The following is a 17,529-nucleotide window of genomic DNA, read 5'->3' on the forward strand; positions in this document are numbered from 1 at the left end:
ATTAAGCCACACACGGCCGGGCATGGAACATGATTTTACTGTAGAAAAATATTAAATATTAGACAACTAAATATTAGAATGTTAAATAAAAAAATGACCAAGAGCCCTGGCCAGTATGACTCGGTTGGAGCATTGTCCTGTACACTGAAAGGTGGCAGGTTCGATTCCCAGTTAGGGCACATACCCAGGTTGTGGGTTTGATCCCCAGGCTGGGCGAGCATGGGAGGCAACCAACCCATGTTTCTCTCTCTCTCTACCCCCCTTCTCTCTAAAATCAATTAAACATTTTTTTTTTAAATGACTAAGATTTCATTTTGAAATTGGTATTAAGAGGATCCATATAGGTTGCTCAATGAAAATAAGATGCTAATGTTTTGAACTAATTAACAGAGACATCAAACTAGAGTGTTGGAAGTAAAGATTCCCTTAAGCTATATTGGAAAACATTGTTTTAAAAAATTACTTGAACACAGTCATTATTCAAAAAGAGAATATCCTCAGCATGTTGCGTAAACTATTTAGTCCCCCCTGCCCGCTCCCCACCCCCCCGACCCCTAATAAATTGTGAATGCTCTTTAGGAAATTTGAATCAACAATTCTGATGAAACAACGATAGGTAATATGTACTTAAGCTGAATTTGAAACAATTCAGTGTCTTGAAATGCATTCAGGGTGCTAAAGAATAAATATGTTCATTATAGATTTTTAGATGTTTTACTTTTCGTAATGATTTTGTAGAAATTGTCATTGGATATGTATTTGTCAGAATATTTTCAGGAATATCTACTCAAATTAAAAGCACATAAATAGACAAATATTTTCTAATTAGTTTCATATTAGTCTTTGAATATAAACATTTTCTCTTATACATATTATGGTAATAAAATTAGTGCTTACTTTTTCTGAGTTTAATTTGTTTAGGGATTAAAAATTTATTTATCAGGTAAAGTTGAAGGAGATGAACAACTTTCAAGGCTCTTTCAACTGTCTGATTTTGTGATTGACTTCCTTATAACTTTAATTGTGCCTCAGATCTTTGTGGTGGAGCCTTTCTAGCATATTACTGTGATTTTAAGATTTTGAATGAAAACAAAATGGTGAGAAAGAAGATTCTGACTTTCTCTTAACTGTATACAACATAAAATGTATACTATCGTAATGTTTAGCTTTAAAAATAATAATCTGTTGGTGTTTGATTTTAAGGAGAAAATTGAAAGTGAAACAAAATTAAACTTTTTTTATTTTTACTTTTTAGCTCGACAGCTGGTCATTTCTACAAACATTTAATTATTCGTTATACCCAATAACTTTCCCAAGTGAGAATGCAGCAGAGTGGAAAAAGCTCTTTAAACCATGTGCTTCCCAGAGATTGTTCTTGCCAGTAAGTTTTCCCCCCAGTGGTTTTTTGTGGTTTTTTTTTTTGACTCTTACTCTTACACACATGAATTAATGAAGAGTTGCGTTTAAATCATTAAATAAATACACATGTATGATTTTTTTCCTTTGAACAAAAACATAAGGAAAACAAACATTTTCATGGAACAGATAAAAGTTACAAAAAAACCCTCTGTTAAAATGAAAAATGTAAGTAATTTCTATGGAAATACTATTTTTTACATTTTAATTTATTCAGTGCTATAAACTGTTATATCTCTAAGAAGAAGTCGAGGTCGTCAAATTTTAACAGAGCTCAGCCTGTTACCAGCAGAAATGCTGTGGTAGTATCACCTTCAAGTTGCAGACTTCATCTGTAATTTGGGAAATGAAGTAGATTGCATCATTAGGTAACCATTTTTGTCTTATACCAAGCCAATTTACCTTTTCTAATTGATATTTTAACACAAAAAAACCTTAAGGCATGTAAACTCAAAAGAACATGGAGCTGTTGTTTGATATTGTCCTCTGTCAATAAACCTTATTATTTTTTTAATTTAAAAATATTCAGAAGCAAGGTTACCTCTTTCATTTTGAATTGGTTTCACTCACAGTTTTCAAATCCACAGTAGTTAAATTAGGACCACTATAATGTTTAAAATAGTTATGGCAATAGAAATACTGAATTTAAGAGGCTTACAAGTTTCTGGAAAGTATATGAATTATGGGGAAGAAACTTCAGTTACTTGTTACTGTTAAGTGGGTTAAGGCAATTCTTAGCACATTAAGAACATAGTGTACTGAATCCAGGATGTCAATAAGATTTAAAGTTATGATTTTGATAGCTGAGTCTTCCTAACCAGTGTCTTTGTTGCTGTGCATAAAAAATTTGGATCCTAGGATCTTTCTCAGTTTCCACTTCCACTGTAAGAAGCACACAAATAAGGAATTAAGATGGAAAAAAGCCTAAGAAGTTTTAGGTACTTCATGTAGGCTTGATACATTAAAAAAAAAAAAATTTATGTTGCATTATTGCAGTATCACATTCATTTAATTAATAATTTGAGTGCCTATTTTTTTTTTTTTAAATATATCCTTATTGATTTCAGAGAGAGGAAGGGAGAAGGAGAGAGAGAGAAACATCTATGATGAGACAGTCATCACTGATTGGCTGCTTCCTGCATGCGCCCAACTGGGGATTGAGCCCACAACCCGGGCATGTGCCCTGACCGGGAATCGAACCGCTGCTTCTGGATCCCAGGTCAATGCTCAACCACTGATCCATGCCCGGCTGGGCTGAGTACCTTTTTTTTTTTTTTTTTACCAGGCATGTGTAATGAAGTGCTGGGTGTATGGGAATGAATGGAACAGACAGGTTTCTTGTTTTCATAGTTCATTTTCTGATGTGGGAGATAGACATTAAACAAACACAATATGACATTAAACACACACAAATATGTTCCTTAAAAAAATAAGCAATGAAAGCAGCATGAGGGCACTACCTTTTTTATTCTGTTCTGCATTATTAACGAGTTTAATTTTTAAAAAACTTTGACATTTTTAAAATGCAGTCGACATATTATATTAGTTTCAAGTGTACAACCCCGTAATTAGACATATAACTTACAAAGTGATCACCCAATAAATCTCGTACCCATCTAACACCATGCATAGCTACTACAATAGTATTGACTATATTCCCTATGCTGTACTTTACATCCCCATGACTTTTCTGTAACTACCAATTTGTACTTCTGAATCCCTTCACCTTTTTACCCATCCTCTCAACCCCTCTCCCAGATGGCAGTCGTCAAAATGTTACCTGTACCTATGAGTCTGTTTCTGTTCTGCTTATTTATGTTTTATTTTTTAGATTTCACATATATGTGAAATCATCTGCATTTGTCTTTCTCTGTCTGATTTATTTCACTTAGCATAATACCCTCTAGGTCCATCCATGTTGTTGCAGATGGCAAGATTTTATTCTTTCTATGGCTGAATCATATTCCATTGTATATATGCCCCACTTCTTTATCCATTCATCTATTGATGAATACTTACAAGTTTAATTTTTGATGTTGTGATACAAAATTTGCCAAATCATATAATGATGTAATCTGGCTAAATTCCTGAGTGGAATTTGAAATACTAAAAGTACTTGAAACCTGTCAGATTGTCTCCATACTTCACTGTTACTTCTGCATCTTTTAAATGATTTTAGTAAATTGATGCTTTATTTTTCTAAGTGATAAAGTTTTTTACTGAGTTTCTCTTCCTTTAAAATAGATGGATGGAAAGAACTAATGTAAGCTCTGCCAACTTCTTCCCCCAAAAGGAACCATAGAAAAGTACTGATGTGGTTATTATTTAACCTTATGTCTGATCTTCAGCTGGCAGTGGCTCCAAAAATGGACTTGGAGATTTATGCAGTGTCTTTCTAATCTGCAACAAGCCAGTAATCTGTAAACTCACATTGTACCGTGGTACAGAAGCAGAATGCTGATATAAAAACAGTTGCCCCCAAAAGAGAGACAGGCAGACATACAGACATATATACATACTCTTTTAATTGGGGGCTTTAGTCAGACGCTGCAGTCAACCATCAGATATTTTTCAGCCTGATATTTAACCAGCTGGCAGGGGGGAATTGGATGATTTCAGCCTCCTAGCTGCTCATTAAGGTAATTGCTCAACCTTAGCTATAGGAGGAGGTAGCATCTTTGAAAAAGAGCAGAATGAAGATCAGGCTCTTATTCCCATTATATTCTTAACTAAAAAGGTTTAGCTTAACCTAATTATTGAGTCTTACTAATACACTGGGATAGCAATACATTTAAGTTTACAGGAGTCAGATTCTGAAGTTCATGGGTAAGGCAGAAATTAAAAGAAAATTACCCTTGGAAATCCCTGTAGAAGACATGTTAGAGATTTAACCTCTCTCAGAAAGTAATGGCATAGCCAGTCTGTCTTCCAAGATAAGTATTGTCTTTACTCTTGCTAAGCATGTGCACATTCTCTTTGATTTGTTGGGGGACAGTAAGCATAGAAGTAAGAGCATGGACTTGAGCTAGGTGGTCTGGGTTCCAGTTTTGGCTCTGCCATTTACTAGTTGAAACCAAAATGATGTAAAGGTGCCAGTCATTAGTGTTATAGGCCAAGGGAACAAGTTCAGATCTTCATTTGTATTGGTTTATTTCTATATTTATCTCAAGAAATTAAGATTCGAGATAGAAATTCACCCAAGTTAGTGTTTTTTAATTAATATTTTCTCCCTAATTTCTGAGCATATTGCTTATATTTTATTTCATTTATTATTATTGTTAGAGTTTTTGTTCTGATTTGTTTTATTGCTTTTCTTCTCTAAAAGTTAATATAAAGGTTAGCATAATATTTATATATATGCTATTGTAAAAAATGACAAATTGAGGAAAAATTACTCTACTTTAAAAAGTTAATGTAGTCCAGCTGGCGTGGCTTAGCAGTTGAGCACTGACCCATGATCCAGGAGATCTCGGTTTGATTCCCAGTCAGGACACATGCCTGGTTTACGGGCTCGATCCCCAGCAGGAGGCATGCAGGAGGCAGCCGATCAATGACTCTCTCATCATTGATGTTTCTATCACTCTCTCCCTCTCCCTTCCTTTCTCTGAAATCAATAAAAATATATATATTTTTTAAGTAAATGTAAAGTAGCTTATCTCTTAGGTATTTCTTTTATAATTAAATCCTTTTATATTTTATATTAAATGAATAGAATTATAGTTCATGATTCAAATATCTCTCCTTATAGTTAATCCTGAAAGAAGTTGACTCACTATTATATGTCGACACTGATATCCTTTTTTTACGGCCTGTTGATGACATCTGGTCTTTACTCAAGAAATTTAATTCCACACAAATTGCTGCAATGGCACCAGAACATGAAGAGCCTCGAATAGGATGGTATAATCGCTTTGCGAGACATCCATACTATGGAAAAACTGGAGTAAACTCTGGAGTTATGTTGATGAACATGACTAGAATGAGAAGGAAGTATTTCAAGGTAAGTCACTGGTATAGGTAGTTGGTTAACATTTCTTTATTTTCCCTCCAAATTGTTTGGTTCCTGATTTAATTTTGCTTATTAAAAACTAGATCGAACTCTTCAGAATTTTTTCACTTATCTAAAAATTTGAAGAATTGTATGTTCTTAGTATTCTGTTTATTAGAGCACTGCAGTAGCTCAAACGAGATGGCATTACAGTGAAGTGAACTAAAGCATGGTAGTGAACATCACCTTCCTAGGTTGTTACTTCAGGCAGCAGTCATTCTCTGTGCAGCTGTAGAATACTTGAATCTGAAGTGAGAGACATCGTGGGGGAACACAGAGTTGTGGTTAAGAGCTTAAGACTCTGGAGCCTGCTGGCTTGGTTCAAACTCTAGGACCTTGGGTAAGTTTTGAACATCTGTGGGGGTTAGTTTTCTCATCTGTGAAATGAGGATGGTAAGGTAACAATACCTATGTCAGGCTTTTGTGAGGATGAAATTATTTAGAACAGTGGTTGCCCGGCTGGGTGTGGCTCAGTGGTTGAGAGCTGACCTAGGAACCAGGTGATTGGGGTTCGATTCCCGGTCAGAGCACATGCCGGGGTTGCGGGCTCAATCCCCAGTCGGGGGACTGCAGGAGGCAGCGATCAGTGACTCTCTCATCACTGATGTTTCTTTCTCTCTCCCTCTCCTTTCCTCTCTCTGAAATCAATAAAGATATATTTAAAAAAAAAAAAAAAAAGTAACAGTAGTTAACACATAGTAAATGTACAGAGCATGCCACATAGTAAGCACTTAAATGTCAGCTAACAGTGTGACTTCTGAAACACCCACATAGACTTACTTTTTATCCCTTTATATCTAGTTAGGACTGAAGTAAACATTAAGAGATAGTAAGTCTTATATGATATGAGTATATATGTATGTATTTTTTTATGGCTTTTGGTGGAACAGAATTTACATCATTATTTCCAAGCCTGCGTGGCTCAGCAGTTGAGCATCTACCTATGATTCAGGAGGTCGCAGTTCGATCCCTGGCCAGGGCACATGCCCAGGTTTTGGGCTAGATCCCCAGTGGGGGGCGTGCAGGAAGCAGCCGATCAGTGACTCTTTCATTATTGATGTTTCTCTCTCCCTCCCCCCTCCCCCTCCCCCTCCCCTCCCCCTCCCCCTCCCTCTCCCTCCCCCTCCCCCTCCCCCTCCCTCTCCCTCTCCCTCCCTCTGAAATCAATAACAATATATTAAGAAAAAAAAGAATTTGCATCATTATTTATTATTCCTTTCTGATTTAAATCTTCCCTCATTTAGAGTTGTTCCCTCTTATCCTTGGTATAGGCACAGTGATGCCACCACCACCCACGTCTTGACAGTTCAGTCTTAGGACAGTTTATACCCATTACTCTTTCCTTCCATAGATCTAGTAAATCTAGGGTGCTTTTCCATTTTCTGAACCTTTCTGAAATCTATTTCATTTTACCTTTGTCTCCCACAAATGAATGCATTAATGAGGCTGGTGTAACCTGTGTTCTTGCTTAACAGTGAGCAAACAGTTACCCAATTTGTTAATGAGTTTTAAAATTTCATGTACCATGAATTTTGCTAAACAAAGTGTAAAATCATGAGTTTTCTTCCTTTTCTATGCACAGTAATATTATACCAGAAGATGGTGCTGTAAGATTATCTGCTAAGGAATAATGTGACTTCTCAGTAACCCTTCATTTGAAATTCACAGAATTATGAGAAAGTTAGTGTTGCAAAGAGCCTTAGAGATCATTTAGTATAACACCATTGTTCAATTTTTTAAAAATTTCAAAATACAACTATATAGTTCAAATCTGTGATTATTTTTTTGCTTACTTTTCACTTACTTAAATGTCATTCTTAAACACTTTAACAGTCTAGTCTCTCCCCCCTCCCCCCCTTTTTTTTGCCTGTGGCATGTTCTAAACCAGCTGGAGATGCAGAGATGGAAGTTGAAATACTTTCTAAACTTTCAAACATTAGCTTTCTTCTGTGCATTAATGACTTAATGAAGAAAAAATATGAGAGGCACGATTGTACATTAATTTAGTAGGTACAAGTTGCTTCACACCTACTATCTCTGTTCCAAGCAACCCTATTCTTGCTTAGTGGGAACTACGCAAATTTGCTTTGTTTTCAAATATTACATTTATGATTGCTGGGGTACTTCTACAAAATTTATTGAGCTTTTAATTCCTTTTTCATAATCTTTCTTTCTTTGCCTGATTGTTTTCCAGGCTATATCTGTAGCAAACATTGCCTTGTTTTTTCCTAATTCTACAATTTCTGGCACAGATCTTAAATTTTAGAACTCTAGTGTATAACCGAATTACTTGTAATAACTTTCTAAACTGTTTCACAGATCCATGAATGTTGTCCCGTAGTTCTTACCACATGGAAAGCTGTAAGACTACCCATTTAGGACAATGGCAGTGTTTTAAACTCTTACTGCTTTGCTGTTCCCATTCTGTACCATCCTTGACTGTTCAGTTCTAACCTGATGTATTATAGTTATGTATATTATAAATAGTAAAAATTCTACTCTTTTGTTCTTTGCTTATCATAGTGCTTGATAGACAATGATATAATGCTGGTTAAGCTATTTCTTTGTGTTTTGTGTTATTGTATGTGCAGTGTTCAATCCCTATTAGACTATTCCTTCAATTTTTTCTATTTATTAGAGAAAAAACAAAGAATATAAGTAAGGCACCTTGAGAATCCTTTTCTTGTGTGTTTACAGTACCCTCTTCATGTTCTGCCATATATTATTTTGAAAAGTAATTTTTGTCTTTTTTTCTCCACCCACTGAGTGCAGGGAGTATCTTTTGTTCAACTTTGTATTCAGAATATTTAGCATGGAGTCCAGCATAAAGTAGCAACTCTATAGATGATCACTGACAAAAGGCAGGTGAATCTTTAGAAACCAGGCCATTTGCCCCACTGGGCATGGCTCAGTGGTTGAACATCGACCTAGGATCCAGGAGATCATGGTTCAATTCCTGGTCAGGGCACATGCCCAGGTTGCAGGCTCGATCACCAGTTGGGGGCATGCAGGAGGCAGCCGATCAATGACTGTCTCATCATTGATGTTTTTCTCTCTCTCTCTCCCTCTCCCTTCCTCTCTCTGAAATCAATAAAGATATATTAAAAAAAAACAAAAACCAGGCCATTAATAAATTATTGAAAACACTGGAAAAGAGAACACTTACTATGAGATAGACATAATGGCTGTTTTTACATATTTGAAAGATGTATGTGACATAGGACTTTAATTGGTTTATATATACTATACCTTATGAGAACAGAATATCAATGAACCTCTTACCAAAAGGAATAGAACTTTTCAGAGATTAGTGGGGTAACTAATCTTTGGGAATTGATGAGTTTGTTTCTAGCATTGTTGGAATATAATATGAGTAGCCACCTATCAGTTTTATATTTATAAGGAAAACTGATAATAATAATGAGCCTGTATATTTTCAAAAGCATATGTAATTTTAAAAATGAAAGTAATTGATCTTGATATAATACATGCGCATTTTAATAGTAAGTTTGCTAAAATTAGTAAATTAGAACTATGTATGGGGTGTGGAAAATAATACAATAATTGATAAATAATGATACATGAATAAACTGTTTTGAGTACTCACAACTGTAAACCTACTTGTGCCAACCTCTGTGTTGTTGTTTTTTTAATTACAAAACTAAAATCATGCTTATAAAAATGTAAACAATTCATTGCATGTAGAGTCAAAAAACAAGTTCCCCCTTTACACACCACTCTCCCCAGTTTCATTTTTTTGCCCAAATGACATAAACTTTGCTATATAACATATTCTTCATACCCTTTAAAAAATGTAATTTGAAACTGATACACCTGTACATTAGCACTTGTATATAGGGTCCTTTTTTATATCTTCACCTTGCTTTTTTAACTTAGTAAATATATAATTGACTGCTTTTTGTCAATGCATGTAGTCTATCACATTTGTTTCTAATGTGTTTGTGGTATTGTGGAGAATGGATGATTGGGTTTTATTGTTTGTGTATACTAGTATGAACAGGAAGTTACATGGCTGAAAAATAAGTATTTCAATTTGTGTTTTTCTGACTGCTATCAGTGTAGATAAAAATGTTACATAATTTTTAGCCTCTACTTTTTCCTCCTTTGTGAATGGCTATTTTTCCATATCCTTAGACCATTTCTCTACTGATTGTTTTTCTAATTCTGTTGACTTGAACTCCTTTTATATATAATGCCTTTATATTAAACTCATATCTCATTGTTTTTTCATTGGTTGTCTTGAATATTCTAGGTTATATCATCAGCAAATAATATTAGTGTTGTTGCTTCTTGTCCATTATTTTTCTAGTGGGATTTTTCTTTAAGTTATAAAGGGTTTTCCCCCCACCAAGACTACACTGGATCTTGTAATATATCATTCATTGATTTTTCTTTGAATAGGGGTGTGTGTGTGTGTGTGTGTATAAATCTATCTATCTGTCTATATTTGAATAGACTGAACCCGGTGAAGGCTGGAACATGGCAGGGTACCGGGGGTCCACCAGGCCTGTCTATTGAATGTGTTGCTGGTCTTTGTCTTTGTGCAATTCATTTTTCCGTTTTCAGATTCTAAGAACATATTGTTAACCTGCTCAATGACTTATTTCAGAGTCATCCTTTCAATAAAGTATTTTCTTATTTCCTTAAGTGAAACTAGTTTCAGTTATTTTCCAGATTGTTGGGGGAGGGACTTTTGATTATTTTGTAATTACTGCATTCTGACAAACTTCACACAAAGGTAATACAATTATAGTAGATCATATTTAGTTTAAATGTGTTTTTTTCTTCTTCAGGAATTCTAGCTTTTCTTTCTCTTCCTTTAAGAATTAATTGTTTATATCCCCACTGAGTTTATCCTAGAATAGCTCACAACAGTGCTTTTTAAACTTCGAAGAAGGATTAGTTTTTTTTTTTAATTTACAATCTGTCATGAGCCAGTACTTTTCTAAAAATGATATAAACAAGTTATTTTAAAATATTAGATTAAATAGACATAAAATTACTCTGTTAAATTGCTCTAAAAGTTCTAAATCTTTCGCCCAGCTGGTGTGGCTCAGTGGTTGAGTGTTGACCCAAGAACCTGGAGTTTATGGTTCGATTCCCAGTCAGGGCACATTGCCTGGGTTGGGGGCTTGATCCCCAGTAGGTGTGCAGGAGACAGTCAATTGATGATTCTCTCTCATCATTGATGTTTCTATTTCTCTCTCCCTTTCCCTTCCTCTCTCTGAAATGAATAAAAAAATATTTTTAAAAAAGTTCTAAATTTTTAAATTTCTGTACTTGTGGAGTGCATAAAAAATTCACTGATTGTCATGCTGCAAACTGCACTTTGAGGACTACTGATTTAAGTCTGGAGAGTTTGAGAGTCAAATAGGTATCAGAAGCTTACTATTCAACTCTATCCCTTCACATTCCAGATTCATATGATCCAGGGCCCTCTTTCAGTTCTCTTGTTTACTTAGGTATTTGACTCTGTGTTATAAAATAGAGCTATGAGGCTGAAAGGCAACTGATGAAATATAGTGTCTATTTTTGATAATATCAATTTTAAATGATCTCTTTGAAATGCCAATTATGGGAGATTAGCAAATCAGTTTAAGAGTAATAATGATCATAGCAGCAATGATAGTTCACTGCATACGTACCATATGTCAGGTACTGTGCCAAGTACTTTTAATTATATAGTAATAAGTTTTTTTGTTGTTTGTTTTTTTAATGTATCTTTATTGATTTCAGAGAGAGGAAGGGAGAGGGGGAGAGAGAGAGAAACATCAATGATGAGAGAGTCATTGATTGGCTACCTCCTGCACACCCCGGTGGGGACTGAGCCTGAAACCTGGGCATGTGCCCCAACCAGGAATCGAAACTCGATCTCCTGGGTCATAGGTTGATGGTCAACCGTTGAGCCACGCCGGGCCGGGCATATTGTAATAGGTTTAATCCTCAACAACTCTGTGACATAGACATAGACAGAGGTACTTTTTCTGGACATCAGACATAGGTACTAACATGCTCTGCATCTTTAGATGAGGTTACAGTCATAGGACTTAGACTACTGCCTACTTTTTCTTTCCATTACTCTCCCGACTTTGTTAGTATTATCACTTCTACATGCAGCTTTAGATAGCTGATTTTGTTACCTTCCCCACTCCAGCTGGACAGCCTTACTCACATTAAGGTTTACATGAGTGTCCCTGGGTTTTGTAACAAAAGAGGTTTGTTTCTTCTTGTTCTATAATGATTGCTAAGGGAAGAGTGGGGAACTGTCATCATTTTGAACCTGGAAGCCTGAGGATCTTTTTAATGTGTTTACCAACAGAATGATATGACAACTGCACGACTACGATGGGGGGATATACTTATGCCTTTGCTCAAAAAATACAAACTGAATATCACATGGGGTGATCAAGATCTGTTGAATATCATATTTTTTCATAATCCAGGTAATCATTTAATTTCTTTAATTCTTTGCATTTGTAAAAAATTATAGATAGTGTTTAATCAAAATGAAAAAATGCATTTATTTGATTTTGGCTTATATTAATGATTATTACTATTTATGTTAAAGACAGAATAAAACTTGAATATTGATTTAGTAGGAAGAGATCTAAATGCCAAACATATTTTTTGTTATTTTAAATTTTATTTTCTCAGGGCTATGTTTTTAAACTAAAATTTTTGTGAAATGTTAATTCTGTGGAATTAGGGTTATTTGCTTAATTGTTTTGTGTTTCTTCACATAGAAAGCCTTTTTGTTTTTCCATGTCAATGGAATTATCGACCAGATCATTGTATATACGGAAGCAATTGCCAAGAAGCAGAAGAAGAAGGAATCTTTATTCTTCATGGGAACAGAGGTGTTTACCATGATAATAAGCAACCGGCATTTAGAGCTATTTATGAAGCACTGAGAAATGTAAGCATTTTAAAAAGGTTTTTATGTGAAAATACTTGCAAACTTACGGAGAATTTGCAAGAGTGGTACAGAGAATTTCTATACCCTTTATGGCAGGATGTGGATATGTTGGTAACATTTTACCCTACTTGTGTTATCATTGGTTCTCTTTATTTATTTATTGTTGTTTTATTTTTTTATCCTCACCCGAGGATATTTTTTCCATTACTTTTCAGAGAGAGTGGAAGGGAGAAAGCGAGAGAGAGAAACATCGATATGAGAGAGACACTTTGATTGGTTGCCTCCCGCAGGTGTCCCGGGGATTGAGCCTGCAACTGAGATACATGCCCTTGGCCAGAATCAAACCCAGGACCCTTCAGTCCGCGGGCTGATGCTCTAACCACTGAGCAAGCCGGCTGGGCCCATTGGTTCTCTTTATGCATTGTTTGGTTTCTGAACCATTTGAATGTAAGTTGAATACATCATTCACTTTTACCCCTAAAAACTTAAGTATGTTTTCACTAAGAACAAGGACATTTTCTTATTATTCACAGGAAATTTAATATTGAAACAGTAATTTAATCTACGATCCATGTGGCTTTATTCTTTTTTGATCTAAAACAGGTTCTCAGACTTCCATCATCTTTTATGGCATTGGCATTTTGGGGGGCGGAATAGAGCTCCTTAACCCCTTATGTTATTAGAATGTTCTTCCTATTGGCTTGTCTGATGTTTCCTTATGCTTAGGTTCAGGGTACGCCCTCCTGGGCAGAGTACTATACAAGTGAAGTTGTGTCCTCAGGGTATCCCATTCAGTCACCTTTGCCTGCCTGCCTGCCTCTCATTGGTGAGGTTGATTTTAATCACTCAGTCAAAATGTTGTTCAGTTTATCCATTGTATAGTTATTTTTCCTCTTGCAAGCAGTTTATGGGGAGACTCTTTAAAATCATGTAAATACCCTGCTCGTCAAAATGTCCATACTATATGTAGTATCCGTTGTCAGTTCTTGCTCAAACCAGTCTTTACTCTGGTTGTTGAAAATTGGTGATTGTCTAACTCTGGCACTCCTTCCACATATAGTTTGGTATTCTGCACTCCCTTTTGCCAATTGGCACATAATTAGTATGAAATTAATATGTATTTTTTCCTATAATCTAGAATGCATTGTTCCCTTTTATTTATGTTCCAAATTTGACCCCTTTTGGCTGCCTCCTGTACCCTTTGACATACTCTTATCATTAGTTTGAGTACCTCATCGTTTGTCCCTACAAACTTTCCCAGGCTCATCTTGATACACCCTCCCTACTGTCGCCCTAAAACTAACTGTCAAAAAAAGGTCTGGTTTGTATGGTGGGCTCCGGGTGCTGGGCATACTTATTGCTACAACGGTGTCTTCATTTCTTGGCCCTTTCAGTAGCAGTGCTGGGAAACACCACACACACACACACACACACACACACAACTCTCTCTCTCATGTAACCACACCATTGCCTCCAACCACTGAGCCAAACCAGCCAGGACCCTGCCAACTATTTTATATACCACAAAGTTTACCCATTTCAAGCATATAATTCAGTAATTTTTTTTTTTTTTTTTAATATATCTTTATTGACTTCAGAGAGAGGAAAGGAGAGAGAGAGAAACATCAATGATGAGAGAGTCATTGATCAAGCCCTCAACCTCGGCATGTGCCCTGACCGGGAATCGAACCCTGATCGCCTGGATCCCAGGTCGACACTCAACCGCTGAGCCACACCCGGCCGGGCTAATTCAGTAATTTTTTAAAGCACATTTGCAGAGTGATGCAACCATCACCATGAAGGTATTTTGATCTTTACTTACCCCTTCCCTGACATTTATTGTAAGTTCTTTGTATATTAAGGATATTAGTCCTTTATCTGTGATTTCTGTTGTAAATATTTTCTCCCAGTTTAACTTCGTGATATTTTTTGCCATTCAATCTGGCTTTTAAAAATTTTTGCTTAATCAAGTTTATCAACCTTTTTTTAAGAAAGCCATAATTAGAAAGCCTTTTCCTAACTGCACTCACCTACGTATTGTTTTATTATTACATTTAGTCCTTTGCTCAGTTTGTAATTTAATGTGTTATATTGGGTGAGGAATGGATCTCATTTGACCTTTTTCCAAATGGCAGTCTTGTCATCCCAACATCATTTATTTAAAAGTCTGTCTTTAACCCGAAGATTTGAAATTCTGACTTTATTATATACTAAAGTTGCATTTGTAATTTCTGTTTTGTCCCATTGGTCTCTTCATTTGTGCACTAATACTACACTATTTTACTCACAAAGGCTTTGTGTTCTGTTTTATTATCTGGTAGGGCCACTTCCTCTTCATAGCCTGTCCTTCTCAGTGTGTTCCTAGATCTTGTATATTTATTTCCCCACAAATACTAACTCATTTAACTATATAAAAATCTTGTTGGTATTTTAATTGGGAGTGTATCAGCTTCATATATGAGGGGCTGCTGCTATTTTGATGGTGTTGAAACATCTTAAGAACAAGGGCTGTCTTTCCATTTGTGTCTTTCGGAATTGTTTAATAGTTTTCTTCATACAGATTTTGAACATATCTTGAGTTTGTGCTTAAATATTTTATCATCTTTGTTGCTTTTGTAAATGGGATTTTCTTATCTAAGCATTCCTTTTTATTGAGTTTGGGGAAAATGTTACACTGCCTCAGATATCTGGTCTCTCTTTTCTTGTTCTTGTGTAATTAAGGTGGTTTACAAGAGGGGGTGATTATACTTCACATACCTCTAGATTGAAGCCTAGAACCAGGCCAGAATATGTTGGGGACCACAACTTGGGGCAAATCCAAATGAGAGTTGAATTTATGATTTTGTTTAATGAGCTGGATCACTCACTATACATGCAGCTAATTCACTGATACCTGGGGAGATGTATATGTGACCACTGATCTCTCATGTAGTTTTGCTCTCTGTTAGGCTAGACGGTGCCTAATCTTACATGGATGTGAAGACAGAACATACGTAAATCACAGGAGTCCTGGTTTGGTTTAGATGCGGGGATCAGGAGAAGAGCTGATGCCCCTCTTTACTGAATTGTCATTCTAATTAATTGCTAATGACTGAAAACCTCTGGTCTAGTATAGCCTCATCAATAGGAATGAGAATAAAAATACTTATCGGCAATCCACTGTGACTCGATAGAACTACACTCATCTAAGAATTATAAAATTTAGTGTTGATGTTTAATGTAGCATTCAGAAGTCAGTATTGTATTTCAGCCCTAGCCGGCTTGGCTCAGTGATTAGAGTGTCAGCCCAGGGACTGACAGGTGTTGCGTTTGATTCTGGTAAAGGGCACATACCTCGGTCGCAGGCTCAGTCCCCAGCCCTGGTCGGGGCATGTGCAGGAGGCAACCAATCCATGTCTCTCTCACACTGATGTTTCTCTCCCCCCCTCTCTTCCTCCTCTCTCCTCCTTCCCTTCCACTATCTCTACAAAGCAATGGCAAAAATATCCTTGGGTGAGGTTGAAAAATATCTATATCTATCTATCTATCTATCATCTATCTATCTATCTATCTATCTATCTATCTATCTATCTATCTATCTATCTATCTATCTATCATCTATCTATTATCTATCTATCTATCTATCTATCTATCTATCTATCTATCTATCTATCTATCTATCTATGTTTCACTGATGCTTTTTCATGGGTTGTCAAAAGGTGATAAAAATGAAGTAAAGTACTTTTGGGGATTCTGAGACTTTGCAGGATAGAAAAGAAATGCATACTTATAAAAATTCAATTTCTTTGTTTCCTTTGAGCATGAAAAATACGTTATTAAAGAATTAAATCTTGCTAATTCATTTGATCCTTTCTTTGAACTTTTATAAATATGTGCCTTTAAAAAGCTGAGTAATGATTTTAAGCTGATTAATTACACTTGATTTTTAAAAAAATAAATCTTTTAAGATGATTTCAAATACTGAATTAATGATTTTTTGTGTGTTTGTTTTGGGTCTGTGGTAACTCTATTGTTCAACTTAATGTAGTTAATCAGCCTTTTATGGTGCTTTTCGTTAGTGTTTTTATCTTCCCTTATCTATAATTCAGTGAGTGTAATTTTTAAAAGAATTGTATTCAGACAAAGGTATTTATGCAAGTTTTAGACAGACACTTAGTCATAGCTATTGAAAACAGTGAACAATATGAATTATAAAGGATATGAATCATTTTTAAATTGTAAATGCATGGCTATGTCTGCCAGCAAATCAATTTTTACAGTCCATACATATTTCTTAAATATTAGTTGTTGAGTGAATAAATATTAAGTAAATATTAAGATTAAAAATTGCAAATTCAGAATGGGAACAAAACATTTTATTGCTCTATAAGGTATTTTCTGCTTAATGTATTTCATTCTGAATTATATTTCTTGGTATTTCTATGTTAACTTTGATTTACTTCACACCCTGTTTGTATTTGCATAGCTATCTCTGCATGGGGGTTCTTAAGTGCTTACTCCTACACTACCTTCTAAGATATGGTTGTACCCATCTTTTGCTGGATTGAACTGCCATTCTGCCATAATTTTAAAACATGTCCTATTCTTTGAAAATGCCTTGAATTATCTAACTGTGGTCATCATAACCTCACTATTTATTTGCTGCCTTTCAATCCACAGTCTTTGAACAAAGCATGACCTTCTTGAGAGTCTGTGCCAATGACAAGGGAGGGCATGATTAACTGTGTCAGGAGAGGATTCTCAGAGTAGCTGATGCTTGAAAGGCATGAGTACCAGGCAGAGAAGGGTAGGTAAAGGTGAAGGTGAGTCAGGCACAGCATGCAGTGTGGAAAGAGGCCTGCAGTCAGGTTAGGGCATGTGTAACCTCTGGGAAAGGAACACCTAGATGCTGGTTATGTCCTACACAACTCTGTGGGCACTGCGCATTGCGTGAATGGAAGAATGCAGTGGCCTGAGGCTATATTTATATTGGTGGAAATATTGGTAATTTATCAGCTCCCTTAAAGGTCAATTTATTTGTGTTAAATTGTGCACTAAAAGAGGCCTGATTCATGAGGTACTATTTTTATTTCAGGAAAATAGTCATCAAAAGACTTTCCCAGTGAAGAAAAAATGTTTAACCACAAAC

General features: G+C 35.7%; 1 protein-coding gene across 3 annotated transcripts in view; it reads left to right on the plus strand.

Annotated features, from left to right (window-relative positions):
• The window catches only part of GXYLT1 (glucoside xylosyltransferase 1), a 43,486-nt gene that overhangs the window by 18,369 nt on the left and 7,588 nt on the right, over positions 1–17,529 (plus strand). For 2 of the 3 annotated variants that reach the window (XM_087814723.1, XM_087814724.1), the window contains 4 exons: positions 1,256–1,381; positions 5,165–5,416; positions 11,805–11,928; positions 12,229–12,401. In XM_087814723.1, the coding sequence (XP_087670849.1) occupies positions 1,256–1,381; positions 5,165–5,416; positions 11,805–11,928; positions 12,229–12,401 (675 nt within the window). The remainder of the gene's footprint in view (positions 1–1,255; positions 1,382–5,164; positions 5,417–11,804; positions 11,929–12,228; positions 12,402–17,529) is intronic. The other variant, XM_087814725.1, reaches the window with a different exon arrangement.

The sequence above is a fragment of the Miniopterus natalensis genome, chromosome 2 (genome assembly GCF_054644295.1).
Source record: "Miniopterus natalensis isolate mMinNat1 chromosome 2, mMinNat1.hap1, whole genome shotgun sequence".
Classification (NCBI taxonomy): Eukaryota; Metazoa; Chordata; class Mammalia; order Chiroptera; family Miniopteridae; genus Miniopterus; species Miniopterus natalensis.